A 26884-nucleotide genomic window follows, 5' to 3' on the forward strand; every position below is an offset into this window, starting at 1 on the left:
AGTAGACAAGCGCCTGTCAAAGAAAACCATAATAAGTCACATTGTAGAATTTAAAGCAGACCCCGTCCTGGTTGTGTAGATTGTGACAGACGGCGTGGCTGCCAGCGAATGTCTTCACGGTAAATCAGAGATAAGGGGGGCTTCAGCAGCACTGTTGGGGGCTGTAAATAAAAATAAAAGTTTGGCAAACACTTGCATAAAACACATGGAAATAGATCAAATGCATTTCCTTATTGATTATGTTATCTTTGCTCACAGAGTTTCCCACAAAATATTTAAATGTTTATTATAAATGATATGTTATTGTAGAGTTTTCACCAGCTGCTACAGAGTCATACTCCGAGTATGAGCGTTTGGATTTGTTGATTTGCTGCAGGTCATGAAATAGAAAGCAGCCTTTAGTCAGTTGTTAAATCTGTAGGGTTCCCCCAGTCTATATTTGTAATTTAAAATAATTGATATATATATAACTAATGAATATTGATCCCCCCCCTCCCCAAACAGTAGTTTCAAAATAATTTATGTGTGGCTCCTCAAAAAGGGATTTTCACCCATTAAGAATCTTCTTCATGAAGCTACGCTGGCTGGCTGAGTTAGGTTAAGTGGTCAGTGTGTTCATCTCAAGTGGAGCTGAGAGACGTTTTAACATCAGGTCAGACCTCCTGACCCGTTCATTACAATTATGAAGTGCTGACAACAGGCAGCCGTTTAGGAAATGGACTTGTGGTAGCACAGCACTTAGAGCTTCTGAGGAAGAAAAAAAAAAAAAAAAAAAAGTGAGGTCTTGTGCATAGTTAGTGTGCATAATGAGGTAGTGTGTGTTGGTTGGGTTATCCTTATATATGTGTCATGATGTGGTCCAGGACTGGGATATATTTCATGTCACTTGGGGACACGCCACATTGCCAAGTGAGCAATAAGAAGCTGCACAATGTTAGATAAATCGGTTCCCTCCGACTGATCAAAGTTGAATTGCATATTGTATTAACATTCCTTTGGAATATGATTATGGCTGTTTATGTGTAACTGTGGACATGTGGCATACCAACAAGCCATTTTTTTTTTCTCTCCACATAACCCTTTTTTTTTTTTTTTTTCTTTGCAAGTAATTTGTAAAACACAGGGTCACTGGAAATTGGCCACTGATTTGCCGTAACTCATAATCCAAGCATGTGAAATTATATTTTGCAAATGAGTCAAACAAATATGCAAACATAGTCCACATGCAACTGAGTGGAGAAAAAAAAAAAAAGGGGGCTAAAAGATGGGAGTGTTCTTGGCGTTTCACATGTTGTGCATTAGTAGTGGACAGTGGTAATTGAAGCTGACTGGAGCAGACAGTTCTACTTAAGACTGTGTGTGGGTTAGCCTCTCCTCACTGCGAAGCCTGGCCTCCTGCAGGATTTGGCTCCCATGGCCTCTCTCGTAGTAATTGAATGCAGAGAGAGGGTGTCATTTGTCCTGTGTCCCTCTAGGGAAGGCGCTCTTGCTCTGACAGATTTCCCACAACTGCAAATGGGGCAACTGCGCCCCGGGTGTTTTCCATTGGGTCTCACTCTCTCTCTCTCGCTCTCTCTCTCTCTGCTTTTGTGTGAATAATTTATTTACTCCTGTCAGTGATAGAGCAGTGATATGTAATGTGGCTCAGGCCCCGTGAAGCTAGTTCAGGTTAATTCAAACACTGCAGTGACAAGAAGTGATAAATACTGGCTCGATGTTCTGTCAAAACAATGAAACTGTTAAATGTTTGAGTGCTCTCAGAGTGCGTTCACACTATTGTTTGACTAATGTTTCACTTCACTTTTGAATTTTTTTTTTTTTTTGAAAAGCTGTGCCTTTTGTTAAGTGCAGCTATAGCTTTCATGCCCAGACTTATAGGTTACGGCTTCACCAGTGTCTGTTTCTGATTAAAGGACATTAACCTGTAGCGTAGCCGTCGCTCTTGATGGCGGGAGCCGTAATAGATCAAGTTGTTTCAATTTGGTTCGATTTCACTTCTCGTCTCACAAATACCCATTGTGCCGTCATTTAAAGTTCTGAATGATGGTAATGACCATCGGCCAGTCTTTTTGCTTGTGTTTGCCAGGTCAAGCTATTTGTCAGAATTTTGACGGGACTTCACCACAGCGATCACGAGGAGTGTGTTTGTGGTCAACGTTTTGTAGCGAGCAGAGTTACTGACCGTCTGATTGTTGCAGAAGCTTTCTTGCTCGGGCATATTTGTAACGAAACCCTTAAACGCTGACAGTTTGATCATTTTGCTTGTAGTTTGAACACACTGTTGAAGCCCCACTGGAGATGTACAACAATTGATTTATGACCAGCTCAGCATTTTTCTGCAGATTCGTAGCAGTTTTTTTTTTTTCCATCTATGAAACTATATTGCATTTCCTCGAGCCAATTTTGTTGTCACAGCAGAAAAAGAAAAGAAGTGCTAAAAGCACGGGCAAGTGTTGGCTATTTCAAACAATCTACTTAATTTAAAAGAAATAAAATACTTTTCGTTTTTTTTTAATTCAGCTGGTAGACGTAGCTGAGGTGTGATATGAGATCATATGCATAATATATTTAATATGTCTTGTAGCATAGAAAGAGAGAAGTATATTCATATATTGATACCAAATGTAGATCGGCTTCTGTCAGGGTCCGAAATTCTGGACAGTCTTCTCACCGTGTGACTGCTGCTGTAACTATGGCTACGTTCCAACCAATACAGCAGGAACCTGTTGGAGCATAACAACAACTCATGGCACTTTTACAGAGAAAAACCCAATTTACCAAATGAGCACGTACACTCCACTATCAGTGTCTTTTACTGGTAAGGTGACTTTATGCAGAGAGCAACAAGTAAATAACACAATTGGTGTCAGGAAAGGGAATCCGCCCGCTGCTGATGTGATAAAAGCAGGAAAGTCAGGTCACAGACATCCACTTTCATATTTAAGAGATCCTAAATGAAGCTACAGAGAGGCAAGATCACAGGATAGAGACACGTAACGTTAGTGACGTGCAGTGGTGATAGCGGAACGTATGAAGAGTGAGAAAGGCCCAGTGCAGTAAAGGTCTTCTCATGAATCAAGGCAACACTAGTGCAAATTCCCAAATTCATCCAAATGCTTCATCTCGTCCTCCCACATTATCGCCACATAAATCGTTTCTTTCTTGGTCCATTTACGTGTGTCCTAACTGCAGGGGATGATGCTGTTAATCATGTGTCATAGCAGCCGTTTCAGTGGAGGTTGTCATTGTTCAGTCTGCACAGTGTGTCATGTAGTCAATGAGGTATAGGTTACAAAATAAAAACCCACCAATCCTTGATCACTGGGCTCGTGTTTAATTTGTTTAGATTTTACTCCCATTTAAATCTTTTACTGGAGTTTTTTGTTGCTACAAAGATAAATCCAGATCTGCAGGTCTAGGTGATCTTGGACTTATTTCCTTGGCGCTCCACATGAATGAAGCAGAGATCTGTCTTTAGTGAATTGTCTCAGCTGTAGCTGTAACTCCAGTCTATAATTCAGCCTTGTCAGTGCGTTCCGCATGGCTTTACAGATAAAGCAGAGAGACGTATGGATTGCAGGTCAGCTGAACTTTTCTTTCTCTCTCCTCGACTGGCACAATCGATTTTGAACCTCATTCTCAGTAAGCGTCACTGAACCGTAATGCCTCATATAACTCCAGAGGAAGAGAGGAGCAGCTGACATATAACAGTCTCTGCAGTAGTCCTGCACGCTGTAATAACTTCACATTGGTATTCTTTACAGCGGTTGCCTTTCAGTCTTACTGCTTCAGGCTCTTATAAATTACACTATGTATAGCTGATCATTATTGGACACAAACGTGACTTTCTGAAAGTATGGATGGCCTGACAGTTGCTGCAAGGGGATAAACAGTCTAGTTTGTTTTGGGAACCGTGCAATGGCAGTAGAATGTAGCTGTAATCTGACTTGCTCTATCTAAACAGCAGGTGCCGACGCTTATCACACAGATTCAGTCTACAATAAATCCTAAATGTTCATTCAGCCGAGGTTCATTTATATGGCCGCTTGCAGAAAGTCAAATAAATAGTTCACAGCTGTTTGCATCTGTATTTCATCTCAGTGTTTTTACGAGTGTTTGCACACGGAGACGTGCACATACACGTCTTCCACCGAAATAACTACTTCCACAGTCGCAGTCTTATTCATATTTTACCAGGCTGTAAACATATCCCATGCAGGTACACTATTGCAGGGTCTCTCAAAATATGGGGGAGATAGGGAGCAGTGTTGTTTAGGCTCAGTCAGATTTCCTAATCTTTCTCACATTGTACCGATTTTACCGGCTGTTGAAATCCATGATAAAAAAAACACGCTTAAATCTTCTTAAAATTTGAAATATTCAAAACATCTGTGTCTTTATGAACAGTCGGCAACTGTTGCTATACTAATGGATTTTGATCCATATGTTATTTTAATTGATTGAGCCTAATAAACCTACAACAAATTCAGTAATAATTTAATGTAATAAAGAAATTATTTATGTTTTTACCATTTACAATACAAAGCATTAGTATCATATCAATATTGGTAATAAGAGCTTTGGTTTTACATGATATTAGATCCAAATAGAAATCAGCTTTATCATCATAATACATTTAATAATATCACATTGCAACATCATTGTGGCAATTTACATTCTGATGTCATTCAAGTGACACTATGCCGTGCTTTTTGAATATAACTAAAGATCCAATCTAGGTTCATTTAGAGGTACTATCCGAGCCGGCTCTTCAAATCTCACATGCTGGTGGGTTACAGTGGCGTTTGTTTCAGTCCGTTTGCCTGAAACTGCTTTGTGTTTTCATCTATTGTTCCAAACATTGGAAATTATTTGCGTGACCCCGGACTGTGGGGCTCCATACACCAACAACAGTAATTAAAACATAAAACAGTGCGCTTTTGTTCAGAGCCAGTGGCGCAGTCTGCTTCACAAACCTTGTCTTTTTTTCTTTATGAAGGCTTGTTTCTCTGAGGAAGAAAGCCTTTGTAGCATGAAAAAGAAAAAACTAAACATTTTCTTATTGTTTAACTTGCAGTTGTCTTATGTCTAATACATTTGAAAAGTTACTGAACATATTTTAGAAGCACAACAGTGCTCCCTCTGTAAAATACTAAATATGCTTTTGGTTTGTACGAAACCTCTTCCTTTTATTACACATCTATTTATTTATGTTTTTGTTCTAATATTGCACTGTTCAATGCACTGAGCCCAGGGCTGTTGACTACAGGAAGAACAAAGATTTCAGCCTTCCTCTGAGTGCAGCTCCCTCTTTCGAGCTAATCTATCCTGACATCTACCATCAGTGTTACCTCCACCTGCCATACTTTAAACACATGACCACCCCTTTTTACTGCACTCAGTAAAAAGCCAGGGGAAAAGCTGTGAAAATGAAGACGTTTCTTCTAATTTCACACTCTGCGCTTGATCGTTAGGCTCTTATTATGCCCCATTTGCTTCCCTCCACTGGCTCTGATGAAAGCGGGGCAAAGGGGCCGTGACAGGACAAAAAGGGGCCCTTCATCAAAACACATTTTGTTTGGGGTCTTTTTGAGTCGGACTCGTCCCTCCCCTACACCCCCCCCTCCCTTCACGTCACTGCCGACACTTTCTCCCGGAGTTTCCCCTGTCTGCATCCCTCATTAGCAGCAGCCCCCACCTGCCTCTTGGTTCATTTTATTAAACTGTGATTGTCCAACGCTCTCCGCTCACCACCAGCAAGCTGTCCACTTGTTGTTTAATTGGCCCACAGCCTCCCTACTGCTCCCCAACAAGTGGGAAGGTCAATGGCTGCTCATGACCTACGATGATGATGTCTGCCAGATCTGGGCAAAAGACAGATTTTCCCTTCAGAGCTTAACAACGTGGACCTGCAGCATATATCACCATGGCTTCACAGCTTGTTTAAGTTGTATAATTGTAAAGCTGCGAGGTGGAAAACGCCTCTTAAACCTGCATCAACATGCAATTTGGTACTCTGCAGGAGCACAGTTAAGATGACATAAAGATAGATTGTCCTGCTACGCATCAATTTCTTCAGTGTGACTGATATAAGCAGAATAAACGCAATTCAATTTAGTTTCGTTTGTATACCGCCGATTTCAACTCGGCCATCTCACGACTCTTTAAATTGAAAATAAATTTACAGGAAAAAGAAAAGAAACCATCCTCAGCTAGGCAGCAGTGGAGGGAAAGAAGAGACCTCGAGCTGAAACCAACATATAGGTGGTGACCATCTACCCGGACTGAACAACAATTCTGCACGTTTTTAATTCAACAGAGTACTTCCTTCTAGAGAAGAACGAGACAGAGAATAACCATAAAGAAATGAGACTGACAGTGCAGTGTTCCCAACCTGAGAGCCTCGAATTCCCTCGAAGAAAGGCCTCAGACTCTCTTTCCAAACTCTGATTTAAACATTACTGTGAATCTAAATGCTGACGGACAAACCTGCTGTCACGATCATGTGAAATACATGAGCCGTCAAAATAAAAAATATAACCTGAAGAAATTGACGAAGAAACATTAAACTGTAGTTTGCATGCCAGGACTGGTTTAAAACACCTTTGAGCTGTCCGTCTTCATCGTTTAGGTCCATGGAGTATCTGTTGAATGTAAAAAAAAGTGTAGATAGGACCAGCGAAGAGCACAGGCTACATGTGAGATAAATAAAAGTTAATTTGATATTAATGGGCAAACAAGACTTTGAAATGTTTGGAGATTGCTGGGAGAGCTTCTTGTCTATCATTAATCTAAACAAGCATCATATTTGCCTCTTAATGAGCAAATTGCACACCACATACTTGAACTTTTTTTCCTCACTAAGCTCATTGAGAACAAAGCCCTGGTTATTATTCAGATAAACAACTTTTTGTAGGGCAATTTTTGTTGAATGTATTTTGGTTGCACATCAGACGTTTCTGTTTAGGTTGGCTCCTGTGATATTTTGGGGTTGGTTCAAGCCAAGCACCACACAAGCAGTGATTAATTGGGACATGGGAATTACAAACTAAAGCACTTTTAATTAGTCAGAGTGTTTGATAAGCTGCGTCTTTGTAACAAGAGGAGTGACTTTCTTCTCCAAACCCGACAGAATCTGTCAGAATCCTCACTAAGTGGGCACTAATTTGAGAAATTATATCAGCTGTGAAGTGAAGAGTGAAGGAGGGGAGGCAAAACAGGAGAAGGTTCGGGCCATGTAGAGTAGCTCAGGGGTGTGTGTGAACGGGAATTCTTCTTGGCTGTGATGCTGAGGTCAAGGTCACGACCCACTTGGCGGTGAGAGCGCATGGTGTTAAAAGCTGGTTTGATCCATAGCTCAGGGGCAAGAAAACCACAGAGGATGCATCTGGACTCTATATTGTCAGAGCAAAGACTCAAACTGGTGTACAATAATGGACTCTGAGATAAAACAGCCTCCCCCAAATGCCTGGAGTAAAATTTCCCCCTTTGATTATTCTTTATATGATTATCTGTGTAATACGATTATGCCACTTTAGTATGACTCTGATTGTGGAAAATCCATGTCATGTTCCCTCAATCCTTGACAGTTGTTAAAGCAGCTTTCGCGACAATGTCAATAACCCATCACAGTGTGTGCTATGAATCTGTCCTGTTAAGACACAATAATCCATTTTTAAAAAAGACAGCCGGACACACTGTCACATAAGCCAGAGCTTCTCTGCTGCGTTTAAGTGATTTGTCGGGACGTTTCCAGTCCTTCTTAAAGTGGTAAAGTACGTGAGAGAGCATGACAAGAAGGCAAACATCACAACTATGCTTTGTCTTTGACGTCCCAAAATAAACAGTCAAATACTATATTTAAACCTTTGTAGCATCTCGACTTAATTTTGAAAAATAAATAAATACCTGATTAATGCTAAAAGCCAAAAGAGTCTCCTGTGACCACTTAGTGCCAGATTCTTTCAGCTGGCAAAGCAAACCATGGTACAAAGAGCCGGATAGCAGATGAAACTCAGTTCATATTCTCCCTTAAAATGTCCTAAATATAGGTTTCATAAATGATTGAAGTGAAGAACAACAACAAAAATACAAACCCTCCAAATACTGAACCTGAAAGTGCAGTTGTTTTTTCAGCACACTATGTAAAAGCTACAACAACTTTAGTTCCAAAAAGTCTTTTTTTTTTGCAACAAATAGAAAAAATCCCCAAACTAATTGACAGACTTTAACCATCAAAGAAACAACTGAAAAAGGGTCCGTGGATAAAGTGATAAACTGGAGCGTAATGTCTACATCAAGGTAGAGTTGTTAAAACATTTTGTGACATTTTTTTATGTACTATTTCCCTTTTCTTACAAGTGTATTTGATCTTCTATGACACAATAGTTATTTCTGCAAACCATCAGTTGAAGTTAGGTGATCAAAGTTCTCTGCTTTGTTCTTCTTGGTAACAAGTACAAATAAATGTATTATTTATTAGTTATTGCAGTGGCACTTCCAGAATTTCCAAGGAAACAGACTTCAGGAAAACAATTCCATAATCTTTGTTAAAGTCTTACGAAAGTTGTGTTAAAGGCTTTATTTCAGTCCTTTTCAATATCACATCCAGAGCAGTTTTAATCAGGGTTTGTTCTGTTGACTTTTTGTGGCGTTAATTACAGATTAAGATAATCACTATGAACAAGTATCAAGCACTGACTGACAGGTTTCTGTCAGATAGATCTTATTAGGGTTGGAATTAAACTTGTAGGTAGCTTTATGTAAACCTGGTGTAGGACATCGTATCATAAGTAAAGTCAGGCATTTGTTCCACGCAGCCTTTTTAGTATGCGAGTACGTGCGTGACAAATTGGAGGACATGCTGGCAGTAATGGTTCTTTTTTCTTTTTAACAGCTTAATGTATCCTTGAAGAGTTATTAGATATATTATGCCCCCCCTCACCTTGTATTCAGTTCAAACAAAATATTATCTTAAGTTGATTATTCTCAAATAATCATGCGCATTTTGAAAAATAAATAAATAAATCAAAACACACTTCTCACTTTATAGTGATAGAAAACCACGTACTGTTTTACAGCTGAATTTGACTTAATTGAATGAATCAGGCTACCTGTTGTTGCCTCAGTTACTAAGCTTCTCTTTTTAAATGCAATAGAGTGAAAGTAGAGAAATGGACAGAAAAATGACTATTGTCTGTGTTCTTGATCAACAGTGGGAGGAGGTGAGCGGTTACGACGAAAACATGAATACCATCCGGACATACCAGGTGTGTAATGTTTTCGACAACAACCAGAACAACTGGGTACGGACAAAATACATCAGACGCCGTGGAGCGCAGCGGATCCACGTGGAGATGAAGTTCTCTGTGAGGGACTGCAGTAGCATCCCCAAAGTACCGGGCTCCTGTAAGGAGACTTTTAACCTGTATTACTACGAATCGGACTCTGACACAGCCACCAGAACCTCCCCAGCTTGGATGGAGAATCCCTGGATCAAAGTTGATACCATCGCTGCGGATGAAAGCTTCTCCCAAGTGGACCTCGGTGGCAGAGTGATGAAAATCAACACTGAAGTCCGGAGCTTTGGCCCCGTGTCACGGAACGGCTTTTATTTGGCCTTCCAGGACTACGGCGGCTGCATGTCGCTCATCGCTGTCCGTGTCTTCTACCGGAAGTGTCCACGTATAATCACAAACGGGGCGCTGTTCCAGGAAACGCTATCTGGAGCCGAGAGCACCTCTCTCGTGGCTGCGAGGGGTGTTTGCATCCCAAATGCAGAGGAGGTGGACGTGCCCATTAAGCTGTACTGCAATGGGGATGGAGAGTGGATGGTACCCATCGGGCGCTGTATGTGCAAGGCTGGCAACGAAGCTGTGGAAAACGGGACTGTGTGTCGAGGTATGTGTTTGCTATTTTCATCACTATTCCTGAGCCCTAATGAATCAGCACTGCCAGCACAACAGATCAATTCAACCACAACCAATCTGAGAAATGTTTATGTCTGGCAGTGCACTCTGCGCTCTGTGCTGTTCCAAGATCTATTCATTCCCACTCAGTCGATCATATAAGCAGTGGATAAATGCATAAATCCAATGCATAGGTTATTCAGTTGCAGCCATCATCACATTTCCATGACAAATACCTTCATTGCAAGCGTTTGCTATTTTCTGACAGAAATGCACTGTGAAATATGGCGTTTCATGTGGTAATTTTTGCCAGGGTTTGATCTGAAAATACACAATGCCATATGGAAATTGTAGCACTAGAACATATTTAGTTTAGTCCGTCTGAGCTGCTATACAAGCAGGGGAGTTGCTCCACATTGGTGTTCTATGTGAAAACTCCTTGTCGGGGAATAGTTGGTTTCTTTTCTTGATTTTAAACTTGCAGTACATTTATAGTCAGTCCTCTAGTCGATTTAAGAAGAAAACAAATCTTTCAACCTGGCAGGGGTCTGTGATATTTCACGTTGATTATGGCTTTTTTTCCCCTTATAAATGAATGAAGGTAGCAAAGCCTAAGAGTCTGCTTGGTATATATAATTTAACCATATTTCTATCCAAGAAGTATCTTTTTCTAGTTGTATCCATAGTAGTGACACATTTTTAAAGAAAGTATTATCTATTTGTTACCTTGAACTTGAAAGGGAGGCATCTCTTTGAAAAATCACCCAGTGTTACAAAGCTTCAAAGAAAATGTTCAAAATTTAAAAAAATCCGTTCTTTTAAATGAGATTCTGAATTACCTGGAGGAGTGATGTGGGTCCAGAGAAGCTGGTTGAATACCCTGACCTCAAATGTACTTTGTTATATCAAAAATGGCTTAAAAAAATAATAACCTTCACAGAGAAGCACATATCTGCATATTTTTTACTAGAACTCATGTTTTCCAGCAATTCAACAGGAACATGATGCACCGCTTCAAATCAGCAAAATTCGGTTCTAATCTTTTGTTGGATGCAGGCCCCCTCCTATTCAGCCAAATTGCCTGCATTTTCCTGTCAATTGGAATCCCTCACAGGCAAATCGATTTGGCTTTTCAGAACATCAATGTGCCCAACATTTACCTGTGCCATGCCCTATCCGCACTCTGGCAGGTGGTATTTGGACAACGTGCTTTGAGATCTTGATCACTTGAAACAGCACGACAGCGTGTAGCCCGCAGACTGGAGCCACGCTGATCAAGCCGAGCACAACAAACCACCCACCTGCGTTTTAGATCGGTGTGTTACTGCCTCTCTTATGTGTGCCTGTAATTACAGCACATCCCCCAGTGTCTGAGTGCTGGGAGGGGAAACGTGATGGGTGCTGCCTCACAAACACTGCCAGCCCCGTTCAATGACTACTAATGAGGACAGGCACCAGCTCCCTCCTCAAGGAATACAGGCCAGTAAGAGCCATATGAAGATATAGCTACTTTGGTGCAGCAAGCTACTCCTCATCCACATCCCCGCATAATTACACAAATCTGCTTGTTTTGTGACCTACATGTAATTCACTGCATGTGGTGGATTGAACCATCTCAGGGGTGTCCTCTGTCATGGTGGCTTTTTTGTGCTAAATAGGATTATACAAATAAATGTTGTCTGTTCCGGGAAAGCTTGTTGATCCACTTTGTATGCTCACGGCTGGGCATGAGGTTTCTCGAGGTCAAAAAAGTGGCAGTTCACCTTTTTGTTTCGAGTGGTGGCTTTGTTATCCGTTGTCCACCAGAGTGAAAGCATCACTGGCCACATGCTCAGTTCCCCACCAGCCTCTGCTGCATTGGTGAAAGTGATAGATCTGTGCACTGCACCTCTCCTGACAGAGGCACATGTGTACAGATTTTGATCGTCCCCGCTGGTCCTCTCTGTCTTTCGCAATCGTGTGACGCAGCGACTGAATATTAAAGCTTTATGAGAAGGATGCATTATCTGTGAGTGCAGCTGTGGGATGCAGCAAAACGTGACGCACGGAGATGGATTTTAATGCTCCATACAATAGTTATGAGCCTCACCACAAACAGCTGAGAAGTCTGTGTTTTACAGAGACACAAAATAAAACCGTTAAAATAAACAAAAATATTATATTTTCTGTTCCCCTCCTTTGTTCAGGAGTCCGTCTTTTGATGGAAGGCTGCCATGAGTTTGCTTGCTCTCGGTGCGTCTTCTCAGGGAGTGAAAGCTGATATCAGTGCTTGAAAGTGTGGTCAGCCGCCGCCTCTCAGCTGCCAGAAGTTGTATAATGAATTGATCTATGAAAGATGCGCCTTTGCCTGCCGATATTATGGGGTAATGAATTGATTTGTGAGAGTTGCCCTCTGAGGGGTTTTGAGATATCTTCTTTCTTGGCTGGATTATGGAGCCTCAGAGACAGCTTAAACCAGCCAGGATGAAAGACACTATTTGTACTGTAATACTAATAATGCACCCAATGCTTTGTTCCTACGTCTCCTCAACTGAACGTGTAATTACACATGTAACAATTAAACCCTTGGCAGGGATCCCGGCAAATAATTACACTGTCATGAAATCTGTCAAAATATTGACAGTAGGGGGGGGTGCTTACATGAAATTGCCGAAGTCTGTTTCTCTGCAATTGTCTTACAAGTGAGATTATGTTTCTCCTCTGAAGACGTACAGCAAGTGAGTGAACTATACCGAGGTCTTTCGGCAGAAAAGGCCCTGAAAAGAGAGCTCCGATTTCCCCTCAAAGCCTTGGAGATGGTGCACCTCACATACACACGAGGTCCTGTTTGCCCCTCCAGAAATGAAAGCATTTCTCTTCAGTTAGGCACAATAAGAACCATGTTCTTGGGTGGAATTGCAAACTCTGTTAACAATGCCCATGTGTGTTTTTTCAGTGTAATCTGATCATCTAACCCCATGCTATTGTAGGTTCAAGGGTCTCGAGTGGGGGAGCGTGGCTCATGTTATTGAGCAATGGAGATTCACATGGAGACGATCTGTCACAGCGATAACAATTTGATTCATGTCTCAGTTTGTGTTTTTTTTTTTTCCCAAGTGACTGTATTTAGGAAGGAAAAAAGAAAAACACAAGACAAGCAGCACCTTTTGTGTGGCCTTGTGGCCCAGATTTGTTGGGAAAAGAGTCACCAGACAACATTAAACAGTGAAACAGTGGATGAAAAACTGCAGCTGTTCTGCAACACACTCCCAGTCATTTGCAGCCGGAATGATGATGTGGAAAAGATGTCCCCGATGAAAACCAAATACGTTGCTTTAGAAGTGGGTGATTTGAAGAGTTCTACAGAAAAGAGAGGATTTTTTTATTCGGTTTGATCCACGCCATCCAGCTGGCCCATTTAGAGGCGCCAAATTACCTGGACAAAAACAGGGACATTTCAACTCTGCACAAATTGTTCAATTGGTCCCCGTAAATTATTTAGCACTCTGTTTTTCCAATTGAGATTTTTCTTGGATTACACTGTGCTGCAGTGTTTTGCTCTCTCACCTCACGGCAAGAAGACCCTGGTTCAATTTTGGGCCTGTTCTTTTCTCTATGTATTTTGTATGTTAGATTTCCTTTGGCAGCTCTACCTTCTTCACACAAACTGGGATCTGCTTGGATAAAACGCACTGAAAAGATGAATGGATCATTACGGATCTGTTTTTAAGTGGATTGTGTTCTTTGCCCATGTCCTTCTAGAGGATTCTTCACTCCATTTACTCTTATAGGAAGCAAACGACATTAATTCTTTAAATATTCACTTTGAATGATAATGCTTTGAAAGCCACCTGGTGCACTCAGACTTGAGGAGAAAACAATTCATGCATCAATCAGGTCTGTTATTGGATATTGAGCAGGCGCTAAATACAAGGTGTCTAGTTGTGGGCATTCCCCGTGGTTGCTGTTATCATTGTTTCAGATCCTCCATAAATACAGCAGAGTAGACAGGTCGCAATGAAAACAATGAAGAGTGAGTCGATAGCCAGGAAAATAAAGATTACGAAAACTGCGCTTGTTATTGTCGGTCGTGCAATAAAAACGTAAGTAAAAAGCCGATACGTGATCAATATGCTTGTTCCACAAGCATAAGCACAGGCTGTGGGTTTCTCAGACATAACGTTTTGAAGTTGCACAGTGCTCCAGCTGAAAGCTAAAAGCTAATGCGTCTGTTGAACCTTGGGTGTGTTGTGTTTTGGAATTTGGCAAATACCTGTAAACACGCTTGCTGTCCAAGGCATTGAATTAACATCAGCGGCAGAGAAAGGAAGTACTGAATTGTGTGTGATGTAATTGCTGAAAGAATAGCAACCTATAAAGACTATCATGTTCAAAGCAATAGTTTGAATAACATCCTGGCATCACACGTTCTTACCTTGTCTCCACATTCACAGAGACACTCCTCCGGTATTTAGGCACGTTGTATGATCAACATAAATTCTTCAGAAAGTTCACAGCAGGTTCCCCAGTACTTGCAAATCAGATGGATAATAAGCATTTTGAGGTCTCACTGTGCAGGAAGTTCAACCTAAACAAGCACCTCTAATTTCTGTCTCTCGGTGAAGTCTGTGTAAGTGGCAGTAGGCGCTTAGAAGCAAGGCCTTTGCAGTTGCACCAGAGCAATTAGATTAAGGAAGGAAGGCTTCAGTAATTCTTCAGCCAAATGTGGCTGCAGATCAAGCGAGGTGGGGGTACCGAGTGCAGAGGTAGGTTCCGTGCAGACATGATTGGATAGACGTGATTGCATGGAATAGCGGTGGGGAGGAGGCGAAAGCAGGAAATGAGTCCCCCTAACCCACTGTCAGAATCCCAATTATTGCAGTCTCTTCGTCTGGAGAGGGTTTAAGGATGGAAATCAGCGTAGCACAGACAAATCCGCGCCGCTGCCTTTATTTCCCTCGGTGCCTCTGTCTTTAATGGCAGCTCTAATTGACTAACAGCGCATGTGGGGGGAAAACAGCCACGCTGATGACTGGATGGCTGTCTTCTGTGCTGGAGCAAGACACAAAGCAAAACAAAACAAACACACCCCCTCAAGGCTTTTGCTGCATTGTGCATTGTGCAAACAGCGATGAAGGAAGGTTTGCATCGGGCTGCAGTATCAGAGAACACAACAGAGAGAGCGAGTGAGAGAAAACAGGAAGACCAAAATGTCAAGCGCCTGCCTCCTCCACAGACATGTACGCAATATTACATTAAAGTAAAAGCCACACTTATCCTTACAGATTGATGGGTGCTTCGGCTGCTGTTAGGAGCGGTTTAGTTAAGCAAAAGGAATATAAATTAGAAGCTGAGCAGATGTTCATTACTGCAACATTTGCCTGTGAAATGGCATCACAGGCAGCATGACTCAATATCAGCATCATAGGCAACACTCCTTGATTTCCATCAGTGATCTTTTCATTTCAACCCAATAAAGGCCTTGTGATGTGTGGCTGATAGAGGCGGCCTCTTTGGTCTGTACACACTGTAGGATGTTCTAACAGCAGGAGGGGAACAGGCAAAGCCTTAAGACGTGTCATTCTGTCCACAGAGGCCCCAGGGAACATTCGGGAGCCTTTATTCCTTCTTCCCCACTGTGATGGGATTTCAGTATGGCCAGGTGCTTTTTTTTTTTTTTACTCTGTCTGCGGTCTTCTGTTTTTCTGCCTGTTCTGCGCCCTGCACTCTGCACTCATCCATACAGCAGGCGAGAGGCAGGAAGCAAGAAAAAAAAAGAAAGACTTGGGGAGCCTCTAATGAGAGGCAAGAGTCTAATAAGAGAGAAAAACTCAAATTAAACAGACACGTACGGCCTCTCTAAGTGTGCAAATCAAATTACAGTGAGCAGTCGTGTGAGCAGAAAGGAAGATTCATACACAAACACTTTATCATGCTCATTTTCACAGCACATTCATCATGTGCAGACGCGATAACGTGACCTGTGATCCCTGCGAATCTCCCTGAACTCAAAAGATCGTGGCCTGTTAAGCCTGTAAACGTTTTCCACATGTTTTTGCACATGGCGGTCTGTGCTCCATATGCCCCTCCGTCACTCTCCTCATTATCCGGCACCATCTTTTGAATCTCAAATTCAGACAGTTTGACCCGGCATAATCCCACCACCTCTTTTCACATTATTGGTCATCTCATTGAATGCAGAAGGCTTCCTGTGGGTCTGGTTCTTTCTTATAACACCTTTGCCCGTTTTACTGTTATCCCCAGCATACCACAGGCAGCTTTCTGGTGTTACTCCACGAAGGTAATACAGGCAGACCTCATGATTTTTGTCCAGGATAAACTCGCCTTGGACAGGCTGTTCTGGAAAGCAGAGCTGTGCAGCACAGAGCTCCTTCCATATGGGCCTCTCTTTTCTCATCAGGGACAAGGCCGGAGCTTTGTCAAAACATCCCCATGTGCTCTCTCAGATGTCCTCGACTCGTGTCCTGCTAGAGGAATCAAGTCTCTGTCGGCTAAAGGAGACTGATGGATCAAGCATCTGTCTGGATAAAAGATGAGACGCAACCAAGCTCACTGTTAAAGACAGGAATCCCTCTCGAGTATCGGTGACCTTGTTTTTCAATGATGCATTAGAACTCGGTCAGCACGGAGAGATAAATGTGGCGTCTTGTGTTGTGTGCTGTTGACCTACATCAGAGCTATTCTCAAAGTAAGAGTGGAGAGAAAGCACATTTTGGAGCTACAGCATCTGTGAAATGAGTGATGTTGCCCACACGCAGATCAAGTGAACCTCATAATTACTCAGAAAGTTCCTGAATTCTGCTGTTTATATCCTGAAACATGCTTGATGTCTATCCATTCTCATGCAACGTCCCATATCGTGATAAAGTTTTTCAAATGTAATGTGACCGTTTTAAAATTTTTTACCATGATTTTGTTTTTCCGCTTATAGCTTGATAGCTTTGTAAAATGTAAAGCCAGTCTTTTTTTTTCTTTTTTTGCAAGCAATATACATCTGTAACTATTCCTATTATATACATTCCATTTTAGAGTGATGGAGAGTAAGAAATAACAAACTTTACTGTCATTTCAGTCTGTTTTACTTTAGTTTTATTGATCCAAGGAACCAGTACAGTAAAATGTATATCCTGGCATTGAATTGAAATTTGACTACAGCTTTAAGGTTTGCCTGGATATAGCACGGCGTGTGACTTACCTTCTCTATCGCTACCGGCCAAGCAAAATGTGTTGGAAAACAACACAGCCCATGGCAACAAAACAAGACGTGCAGTTTTTCAAAAGCTTTCTTGACAGCATGAAGAAATGACTTGAATTAAGAGTCGCTTTCATTCCATGAAATCCTGAGAAGAAAACGGGATATTAACAGAAACTGCACTCCTTTAAGACTGCTGTGTTTGAAGTATTAACTTCTCGCTCTGTCCTATTAAGAAGTGTGACTGAGGGTTCAAAGCAGAGAATTAAATGTCACTCTGTGTACTTTTGACAAATTACGGATAATCCTCGTCTTTTCAATACACATATCGGTGAGGGTCGTACCATTCACGTCCAAGATAAGTATACTTTTGTGCAACAAATTTACAAACAAGCACCTCTTGTCAATATGCAGCAGCAGTCACCCTCTGAAAAAGTATTTGTCTCCCTTTATTTTCTGTGCCTAATATAATTGTGCCCACCCTACTGCTGCATGGAGTTTAGAGACATCTGTTGGTTGTATAATTTAGAAGCTATTCGTTGTGGTGGGGATTGGTTCATTTTAATTATTTGATAGTTGAATACTTTGAGGGGAACTTGTACCCGCAGCTTTTTATGTAGCTTTATATCTTCCGTCTGCAACACTTCTGAACCATAATGGGCTCTAAAATACGCAACATCACCCATCAACAAAGATCCCGCCCATGGTAAACTCGAGGTGATAAAAGATTAAATGGTTGAAATGGTGAGGGCAAGAGATGGGAGGGAGCCGATAGAGTGGTGTGGGGTATTAACAGGGACATACTAAGAGTTTCTGTCTTCTTATCTGCTGCTCGTCTCCCTGCTTGTCAACATACCACACTAATAACCAAAGTAGATCATCTCCTTCATACAGCCTTAAAGAAAGACATCACAAGGAGAGAAAACGATGGCTAGAAATTTCCTCACTACACTATTTTTGTGATTCTAATGTTTTTTTCTTAGGATTAGGGATTAGCTGGATGTTTCCACTGAGGAGATTCCCTGATATAGCTCCCTTCTAATCCCCATGTGATAATTTCAGAAGTTGTGAATTGAAGGAAAACTTGCAAGTAACACAGTACCAAAAATAGACATCGAATATAACACTTATAGCACTTAACAGTGTTGAAGCACTGCTAAGTGATGTAATTGAATACTTTGTCTTGTGGTATGTCCCCTATATCATCTGCCGGACACTTGAAAGTCCACTTTGCTTTGTAGCATGAGTCAGCGTGTGCTGTAAATCTCCGCGTTGTCGATATGTCTCCCCGTCGCAGTGTCACAAAGACAAATTCCTGTGCATTTAATTACTTGGCCATGGAAGTGATTTAGATTCAGAAAGTGCACACTCCTGTTCTCAAAGGAAAACAAAAAGACTGAGTTTAATTATCAGCTAATTCCACTGCCTGAGACCAAATCGGAAGAAGCAACAAACAAAAAGTATCCTTGGATTCAAGGGCGACGACTCTTTCAACCTCAGCGGATCTCTTTGTGGTGATTGTGTCCACATATGCTCTGAGCAGCCCCAGGGGCCTTTGTAGTGTTTGGGCAAAAGTCAACAACCAAATCAAGCAGTTTATGTTGATATTTATTTATTTTTGGGATTTAATTCCGTAATGTTTAGAAAGCCGCTGCTAATGTCAACTCAAAAGTTAGAGTGGTGTAGCAAAAGTTTTCTGTCATCAGTCTCCCCGGGAGGTTTCCGATACGTGTTGAGCTTGAAATTGAACACATGCCTCTAAAGCCCAGTCGATGTAACGTTAAGCTCTCCCCTGTCTACAGCCACCGCTACAGGATTGTGCTTTGCTTTCTTTGCCAGGTTACTACCTGTGTGTTCCAGGCTTCTGGGAGAATCCAGGTGAATAATATTTTGTTGAGTAGGCATATCACTCGTGTCATTCACTGTATCAAGTGACGAGGCCCGGGAGATATCGATGAAAGAGTAACGCCTGCACAGTGAGTTCAACCCACAAGTTAATTTAAACAAAGATTAGATCTCAGTCAGATCTCGTTTAAGTAAATAAAGAAAGCCGAAGAGACATTCAGTCTTTAACAAGACTCTATAGCCACACACGCTGCACTGAGGGTGCAGTTAAGCACAGTGGCAGGCCATCATCCCCTTTATGCCAGTACTCACATGCTGACGTTAAGTAGTTTTTATTTTATGTGTTCACCATCTCAGTGAGTTGCGTTACTACCCAATGGGTCAAAACACAAAGTGTGGATAAAGATAATATAGTTGCATTGGTTAACTCTGAGATGAAGAATGGGGGCTCATCATTCCAGTACATGAGCTTTCTCTGGGTACCCTTTGTCCTCCTACAATCTGAGAAATAAGCATTGATGTGTGTGATTGTCTCTCTGGGATGGACTCTGCCCGCACCAGTTAGTCAGCTGGGATGGGCTTCACTCCCCCCGTGCTCATAAATTGGATAAAGCAGTTTAGAAGATGGATGAAGCCGATCACAAATTCAAATTATGACCCTGATGGTGAAACTGAATGAGAAGTCGCAGTATCATGGGAAGAACAGTTGATCAACATTGTCAGTCATTAAAATAGTCACCAGTTAATGCGTTTGCTAATGATATTTGCCATATATGTTGCTCAACTCCACCTCCTCTGCAACAATTTAAAAGAAGTTACCAGAGAAACTGATGCAGATGAAATCTGGTACTATTTTAGCCCGAATTCAGCGAAGAAAATTATTGGGTTTTTTTTAAGCTTTACAAAGTAGACCGTGCCTACTGTGGGCGCATGTCAGTACCTGTCCTTGCTTCACAGACAATCCAGACACTTGATATTTAGAAATGTGATTGTCCTTGTGAGAAACAAAATATTGACAGATAATACTCACATTTGCAAATAGTGACGATTAGCTAAGTCTGCTCAAATGTACATTTTTTGAATGAAAGTGTCCATCGTTCTCATCTTAGTTATGAATTAGCACATAATTTAAAGAGCTCCATGCTAAATGTCAAAGTATATAGCTAAATAGGAGCAATTTGATAATTCTGTGAGTCAAGCAATTCAATCACCTGTCAAAATACGACAGCCCCTCAAATGGTCATAAAAGATATTGGAGATTTTCCTTCAGAGTGGTTTCAATGAATGGGCCAAAATTCCAATGACTCTAGTCAGCTTCTGTTTTGTTTCATTTTCACCTTTTACTCAAAAAAAACTAAATCATTTAGTATGATTGAGATATTTCAGACCCTTTGGGAAAGCTGTGATCATCGCCATTGATATCGGCACGCCGTTGTCCTTAGAACCTTAGTGGCTTGCACAGGTCAGAATATTTAAAGCTGATACTCCGATTACAAATTAGACTCAAAAGACAGTCACTTTTTGACACTTAAGTGAGCACCAATCATTTCATTTTATTTTAATTGTTTGAAATCCCATCACTCAATTAAGACCATAATTGTGTAGTACGAGTGCCGTTGATGCCAGGCAGAAAAACAATCCTGGCCTGGTTTAATTGTTGAAGCTTGGTTGAAGGGGGGATGGTGTTTCATAGCTGCGGGGGACAGCTCGGCTTTGTAAATGGACTACTTACAGAATTTTCTGGATGTTAGAACTTTTTACTTTCCCTTGGGCAGCTGCTAAGCAAATAAATTACTCAATGTAATGAGCTGTTCCACTCTCCTGTGGAATTCCCAAGCTTTCGGCTAAAAGGTAGAGTTCGACACGGTTTTTCTCATTCTTATAGGCCTTGTAAAGAACCGGGTTCATCTGGAGGATACGGATATTTTTTTCTTATACCACGCTTCAGAAGATGAAAGGCGGCGCACAATCCAGCAGGCTAATCCTTATCTAGTCAGTTGGACTATTTCTAACAGTGCATTATAATATGTACCAGTGGGTGAGAGGGATCTTACCGTGGCCCCCTCTCCTTCCTGTTCTTCCTCTCCACCTCGAGGTCTTTTGCATTGTGATTAGAGCTATTTTCCCACAATTTATACTGTAAAGCCTTCAGGGATTTTCTGTTTAGACAAAATTTATATGAATAAGGAGGAGGTGATACTGTAAACATGGAGTTAATGAAAAGACTGTGGAAAAATAACGTGGTTTCCTCACAGCATGAGCTTAAGTACAACGATCAGATATTATCAGTCGTGTTTAGGTCCACATCACGTTTGAAAAGTAGATCATAATTACTTGTTAATTTCTTTTTATTAAGGTGAACTGTAGCCTTTTGATTTCCTGTAATGTTCTAAGTTCTTATCAAACAAGCATTCGGATTGTGTAAAATGAGAAAATAGTAAATCAAGACCATAAAAATTTAGTTTTTCCTTTTGGTACACTGAAATTCACCTCTCAAAACTTTTTCATGGTGTTTTATTTATATCCTGTGGTCGTTATTGCGAGGAAGTAAGTTTAGAAGTGGTAAAAATCCATTACCTCCACAGTAACGATTGGGATTTTAGTATTGGCAAAAATAGAGAGAAATATGAGGTTCCTAAGGTCAGGAATTGATTTCCTATTTACTGATAGGATAACCACACTTCCCTGTACAATGCTTAGATCCGACTCTATATGGCTCAAAGAGAGAGAGGTGTTGGAACTAACAGGCGCTGAAACAGGAACACAGTCAACAGGATACACACAAAAATCACGTACCCACCTCCTCCAGTTTGACATTTAACCACCCGCTAGTGTTTACTACAAAGCCCGGATTGGTCTGGGAGCGTATTGACGCCTGGGAAATGCTCACTTCGTGCTGAGACCAGTGTTCTGGTTTATTGTGGTCATCTCAAGGCTGTGTGGTCTCTTACAGAGTTTTTGGGTGGCGGGGCGTGTGTGGAATGGGGGGGGGGGGGGGGGGGGGGGGGGGGGGGGGGTATAGGCGGTGTGGGTATCGCTCATTTTCATGTGCAGGGTGTTTTCATTACACCCCGCCAGCCGACTTTGTATGGCACCGTCTCAACACACACCAGGGCCACCTCTGCCTCCCCTCGAAGTGCGGACATCTCTTCTCTGTGAAGTAACAGGCTTAAAGAACAGTCTGGAATACATTAGTCACAGTTATTAATGAGGCCGTTTTGATTCTGGGCTCCCCTTGTCTTAGCTTTCCACCATGCAAAGTCAAAACGAGGGTGAGGACTCTCGCTAAAACCAAAAGACAGACGCTGTCAGCTCTCGGGGAGACAAATAGAGTTAAAATTGAACAGTGCAGTGGGGCGATGACAAGACAGAAAAATCTGTTTTTGAGGGAAAGATCGTGATACAGTGTAGACTTATGCTATGTTTCTCTTAGCCGCACTATAAAATGTGTGCTTGGCAGGAGGGCACATCCCACATTACTTACAGCAAGATATGAATTGGCACACTTTAGGGCTGTCATTGGCATGTATTACCTTAAATGATGAATTTTTGTTTGTCAGAGTGGAAATGCACCACTTGCCCTTTGTACTCATGCACACACACGTCTCGGGCACACCGATTATAGGAGCCTGTCAAGCTACTTTGGCTCATGTAGTTGCAGCATTGTTCCAAAGAGCTGATGTTTTTGGATACTGAAGTAAATCTAGAATATACTCGGAATGTTTTTTCAGCTCTTTAAAGTTACAGTCGTGGACTCTTTTCTCATTGTAATCATTTCACTTTTAAAAGTGATAAATGGCTTGGTTACATTGGAGTAAAACACTAAATGTCACAAATAGCAGACTTAAAGTCAAATGAGGTGTGAGTTAAATGCAATATATTTCATTACTATACAAGCACTGATACTATACATGTGAACAATACGGTGTCACAAAACAGATAAATGTCATTGCAGAACCTTGAAGATTCATGCTATGACATTGACATGGAGCAGACTGTGACATTTTCAGCCACCATGAGGGGATATCTCACGACTCCGCAGAGAGTCACCCTCACTAGAGTAGACATTTCTAAGCCATCTGCATCTAAAATGAGAAGGCCCCCACTCAAGAACAGCACCGATTCACTCATGTCATTCATTCCTTGCAGAGGCTTGATAACTCCTCCTTGCGACCTTCTTACTAAATATAGCAATTCACGTATTGATTTGGGGACGGCGGTGCATTCGCAGCATGCCTCCTCCATAATGACCTATTTCAACAGATTGCTTGTAGTTAAGTAGTTTTTTTTTCCCTTTTTTTTTCTGAAGTCTTTGTATCAAGTCTGGAAGAAGAAAAAAAAAAAAAGACAACCAAAACCTCCTGAATCTGGTGAGACGTACACTTCATACCTAGGCAGAGTGAAGTCTCAAGTATATTTTTCTGAATTTTGATTGGCGCATTGAATTTGTCTTTCTGCTCTGAAAGGCTCGGGGAGAAGTTTCATCCCTGCACAGTGCAAAGTTGTGGGATTATGAAGATCAATTGGGAACTGCAAGCAGTGTGATTCGGTGCAGATCATTCGCAGTATTGTACCTCGCTGCTATTAAAGTGTGGCAATAGGGAGAAGGGCCAATGAAAGCTTGGCAAAAGAAGGCTTGAATTCCATCTGCGTGTGCTCCTTGCCAGCGGGCAGTTTTCCCAATCCTGAATGAGTGACTGTGATTGAAATCATGGTTCTGACGTGCCTTGTTATCCGTCTGTATAGTGTTGCAAGAGGGATGGGCATCAACAGGATCACTGTTATGCTGTTCAGAGCAGCTGAGAACCAGGAAGACTGTCATTGTTTTACCAAAACACTCGACATGCCTAAGCACATCATGATTTATCTTGTTGCCCTTCCTAATAAAACAGCTGTCCTGTCAAAGACATGCTGTAAACTATCTGTACAAAAGATTTCACAAAAGATTAACAAAAAGTTTCTGTACAAAAGCCTTTCATTTCAATCTTATTAATCAACACAATTTGTTTTTTTTCTGTGGCACTCAATTTGGCGTTTTGAGCTCAGAGGAAGTAATTCATCCAAAAGACTTTCTACAGTGGTATTGTCATTCAGCTGGCAGATTGCTATCAGCCACGTCACAGAACCCCCGGGAACATAAATCCTTCCCCCTTCATTACCAATTCCACCAAGCTTCCAGCCACCATCACAATCGGGCCTTTGTGGGCTAGCCTTGTCTGTCATCTCCCTGGTTCTGTTGATATGGGCCTCGTGCTGAGAGCATGGTCTTGTCATACATTGCACTAAACGCTAGCTAATTGAGCTTGTCCAGCTAGAACCTGTTAGTGTGCTGATAAGAAGCTTTTTGACCTCTCGAGAGACCTCTACTGGTACCCTATTGAATCCATTCTCAACATATGTGATTTCTTTATCTTCGAGAAAATTCGCATCTGACAATGGGAGGATCCTTTGGAAGCGTCTTAGAAAACATTCTTATATAGAACCGCTTTTATTTATTGGCACACTGTGTTTAACCTGAACAGGGTTTGGACATGTTGAAAAAGTGCATCAAAAAGGATCAATAGTAAATGTGAGAAGTTGAGAGATTTTCATACCAGTTTGATTGGCCTCTTGAAGTAAGATACACTTATCAAAGGCTGTTGATGTAGTCTTAAAGAAAGAGCCCATAAAAATCACCACCCATGATTATAAGTAGGACTTTCCCTATTCAATCAATTGCTTATGTCTCTGCCTAGGAGAGTTGGCAGATGGCCACAAATCGAAGGTCTTGGATGGATGCCCTTCTGATCCGCTCATCAAACTTCCATGAAGCAAAGCAAGACTAACTGTCTCTTCACCCCTCCTTCCCTTTCTTCTCCCCCCAGCCTCGGTCCATCACCACCACCACTACCCTTTGTTTTAACTTGTTAGGAGCAGGTGACGATAAGTGGTAAATCGATTTAACTTATATAGCGCGTCTTCGCCACATGAGCAGTCCCCCAAACACTTTACATTGTTAATGAAAAGGGAGCAGTTTGGGGTTCAATGTCTTGCTAAAGGACGCCTTTACATGTGGAAAGATAGGGAATAAAACCTGCGACCGTCCGATTTCAAAACGACCCGCTATACCAACCGAGCCAGAGCAGCTGTGGTCTGGGTTTAGGAAACCCAAATCAACCACACATTTTGAATTAGATTGTTTTGACTCTTTGCTGTGAACCACACCTATCTGGCATTTCTGCCTGGATTGGACAGCCCATGTGTCAAGACTGTTTCGTGGCATTTCATCTATGTGTGTCGCAGAAGGGGATTTTAGTCTGAGTGCAACTGACGTGACCCCCCCCCCCACTAGCCACCCAAGGATAATCCCGCTGCCTCCAGGAACCCAAGACTAATCTGCCCGTCGTTTTTTTGCATGCCCTCACTCACTTTCAGCTGCCTTAACTACTTTACCACCTTCACTTTCATGGCCACAAAACTGAATTCGTAACCAGATTTGTGTGTTTTTACCATATTCAACCATGAGTGTTGAATACTTCCTATCTGCTGACCACTGCTTTAAATTCCTGTAGTAGACTGGGTACAAAGAGATAGTTATGGTGACTCACATGACTGTCAGCCTAAGGGGTAAATACAGTAGCTATCCCCCTGAAGGTGGAGGCATCTACTAAACCACTATATTTTTACAATGACCTTTTCAGCACCTAGGCATTAACGTCAAAGATAATATGTGGTCACCGGTGTGGATATGTCAGATATGCTGTACAGGAATGTGCCGAGTCGTGCCACGGGGAAAACTATGCCTTGAGGCTCGGTGGGTTACATTAGAGTTATGTGCGTCGCTCGCATGAAATTTAGTCATACAGCTAATCCTGTCTAACTGAGGATGATTGACAATCCGGACTCATCAGGTACTCTGGAGCGACAGTCATGTATTGGTCTAAGACCCTATGAATAAGATGTGCGCCAGTAACTCGATGAAGAGCTTTCTTCATAACCAGGGGCTTCATATTTGCAAAGGTCAAACCAGTGAAGCAGTTTAGCAGAGCGTAAACCAAAGGGGCAATTAAGTGTTGAACTGAATTATTTTTTTTTTAAATCAAATAAAATCACTGTATCACAAGAGAGCTGATGTCGATGTTATTGCAAGGCTCAAAAAGACCCGATACAATCCAAAATGTGTAATTTATGGTATATATGCCTGGAGGCTGCTTGCAGCCGTAGCAGTCACCACTCTTGGCCCAAAGCAATGAGCATGATTTATACCGGCTTCTGGGCCTATCTGTGTGGAGCTTGCATATTGTCACTTTGTGTGCATGGATTTTTTTCTGGGTGTCGGGTTCATTATTGACCCTAATATATCCTTAAATTACATTTTGTGCATGTGTGCGATATTCTGTCTATTTGTGTTAGCCCTCTGATGAATGGCTGCAGCTTGGATAAAACAAGGATAGAAGATAGATGGACTTATGCCTGCATATGTATCATGTATGTATCATATAGGTCTTGTATATATAAGTCACATGTGACCTATATCACATTGTGTCTAATATATGTCTGTGTACTTTGTAAATAGGTGGGAGTGGGTATTAATGTTAGAGTTACAAACAAAACTAGTTCATTGGTGCATTCATTATTCATTTGAAATCTACCAGAAACTGGCTTTCTACACATACATTTTCCTGGTAGGTGGAGGGAAACTTTTAATCACATGTCCTGTTACTGCATTAAAGCATTATTTATCCTACATATCTTTGCCTCTCATTTATCAACCATGTGCAATATAAACAAAATAAAAAGGTCTATTGAACATTCCAGGAAAGTATTTTGTCGAGGACAGGATTGTTTGTCACTGTTCTGAGAGAGAAACCTTTTCAGTCCACCCTCAAGAATACAGAAGTTTCAGTGGATGCAGTAATGGGGAAACATGTTAAGAGTTCCTATCTCTCCACAGCCCCAG

The 26884-nt window shown here is 41.6% G+C and overlaps 1 protein-coding gene across 4 annotated transcripts in view; it reads left to right on the forward strand.

Moving 5' to 3' along the window:
* The window catches only part of ephb2b (eph receptor B2b), a 137199-nt gene that overhangs the window by 52431 nt on the left and 57884 nt on the right, over positions 1-26884 (forward strand). For all 4 annotated transcript variants that reach the window (XM_080460965.1, XM_080460964.1, XM_080460966.1 and 1 more), the window contains exon 3: positions 9216-9900. In XM_080460965.1, the coding sequence (XP_080317091.1) occupies positions 9216-9900 (685 nt within the window). The remainder of the gene's footprint in view (positions 1-9215; positions 9901-26884) is intronic.

Source organism: Lipophrys pholis (assembly GCF_963383615.2).
Source record: "Lipophrys pholis genome assembly, chromosome: 4".
Lineage (NCBI taxonomy): Eukaryota > Metazoa > Chordata > Actinopteri > Blenniiformes > Blenniidae > Lipophrys > Lipophrys pholis.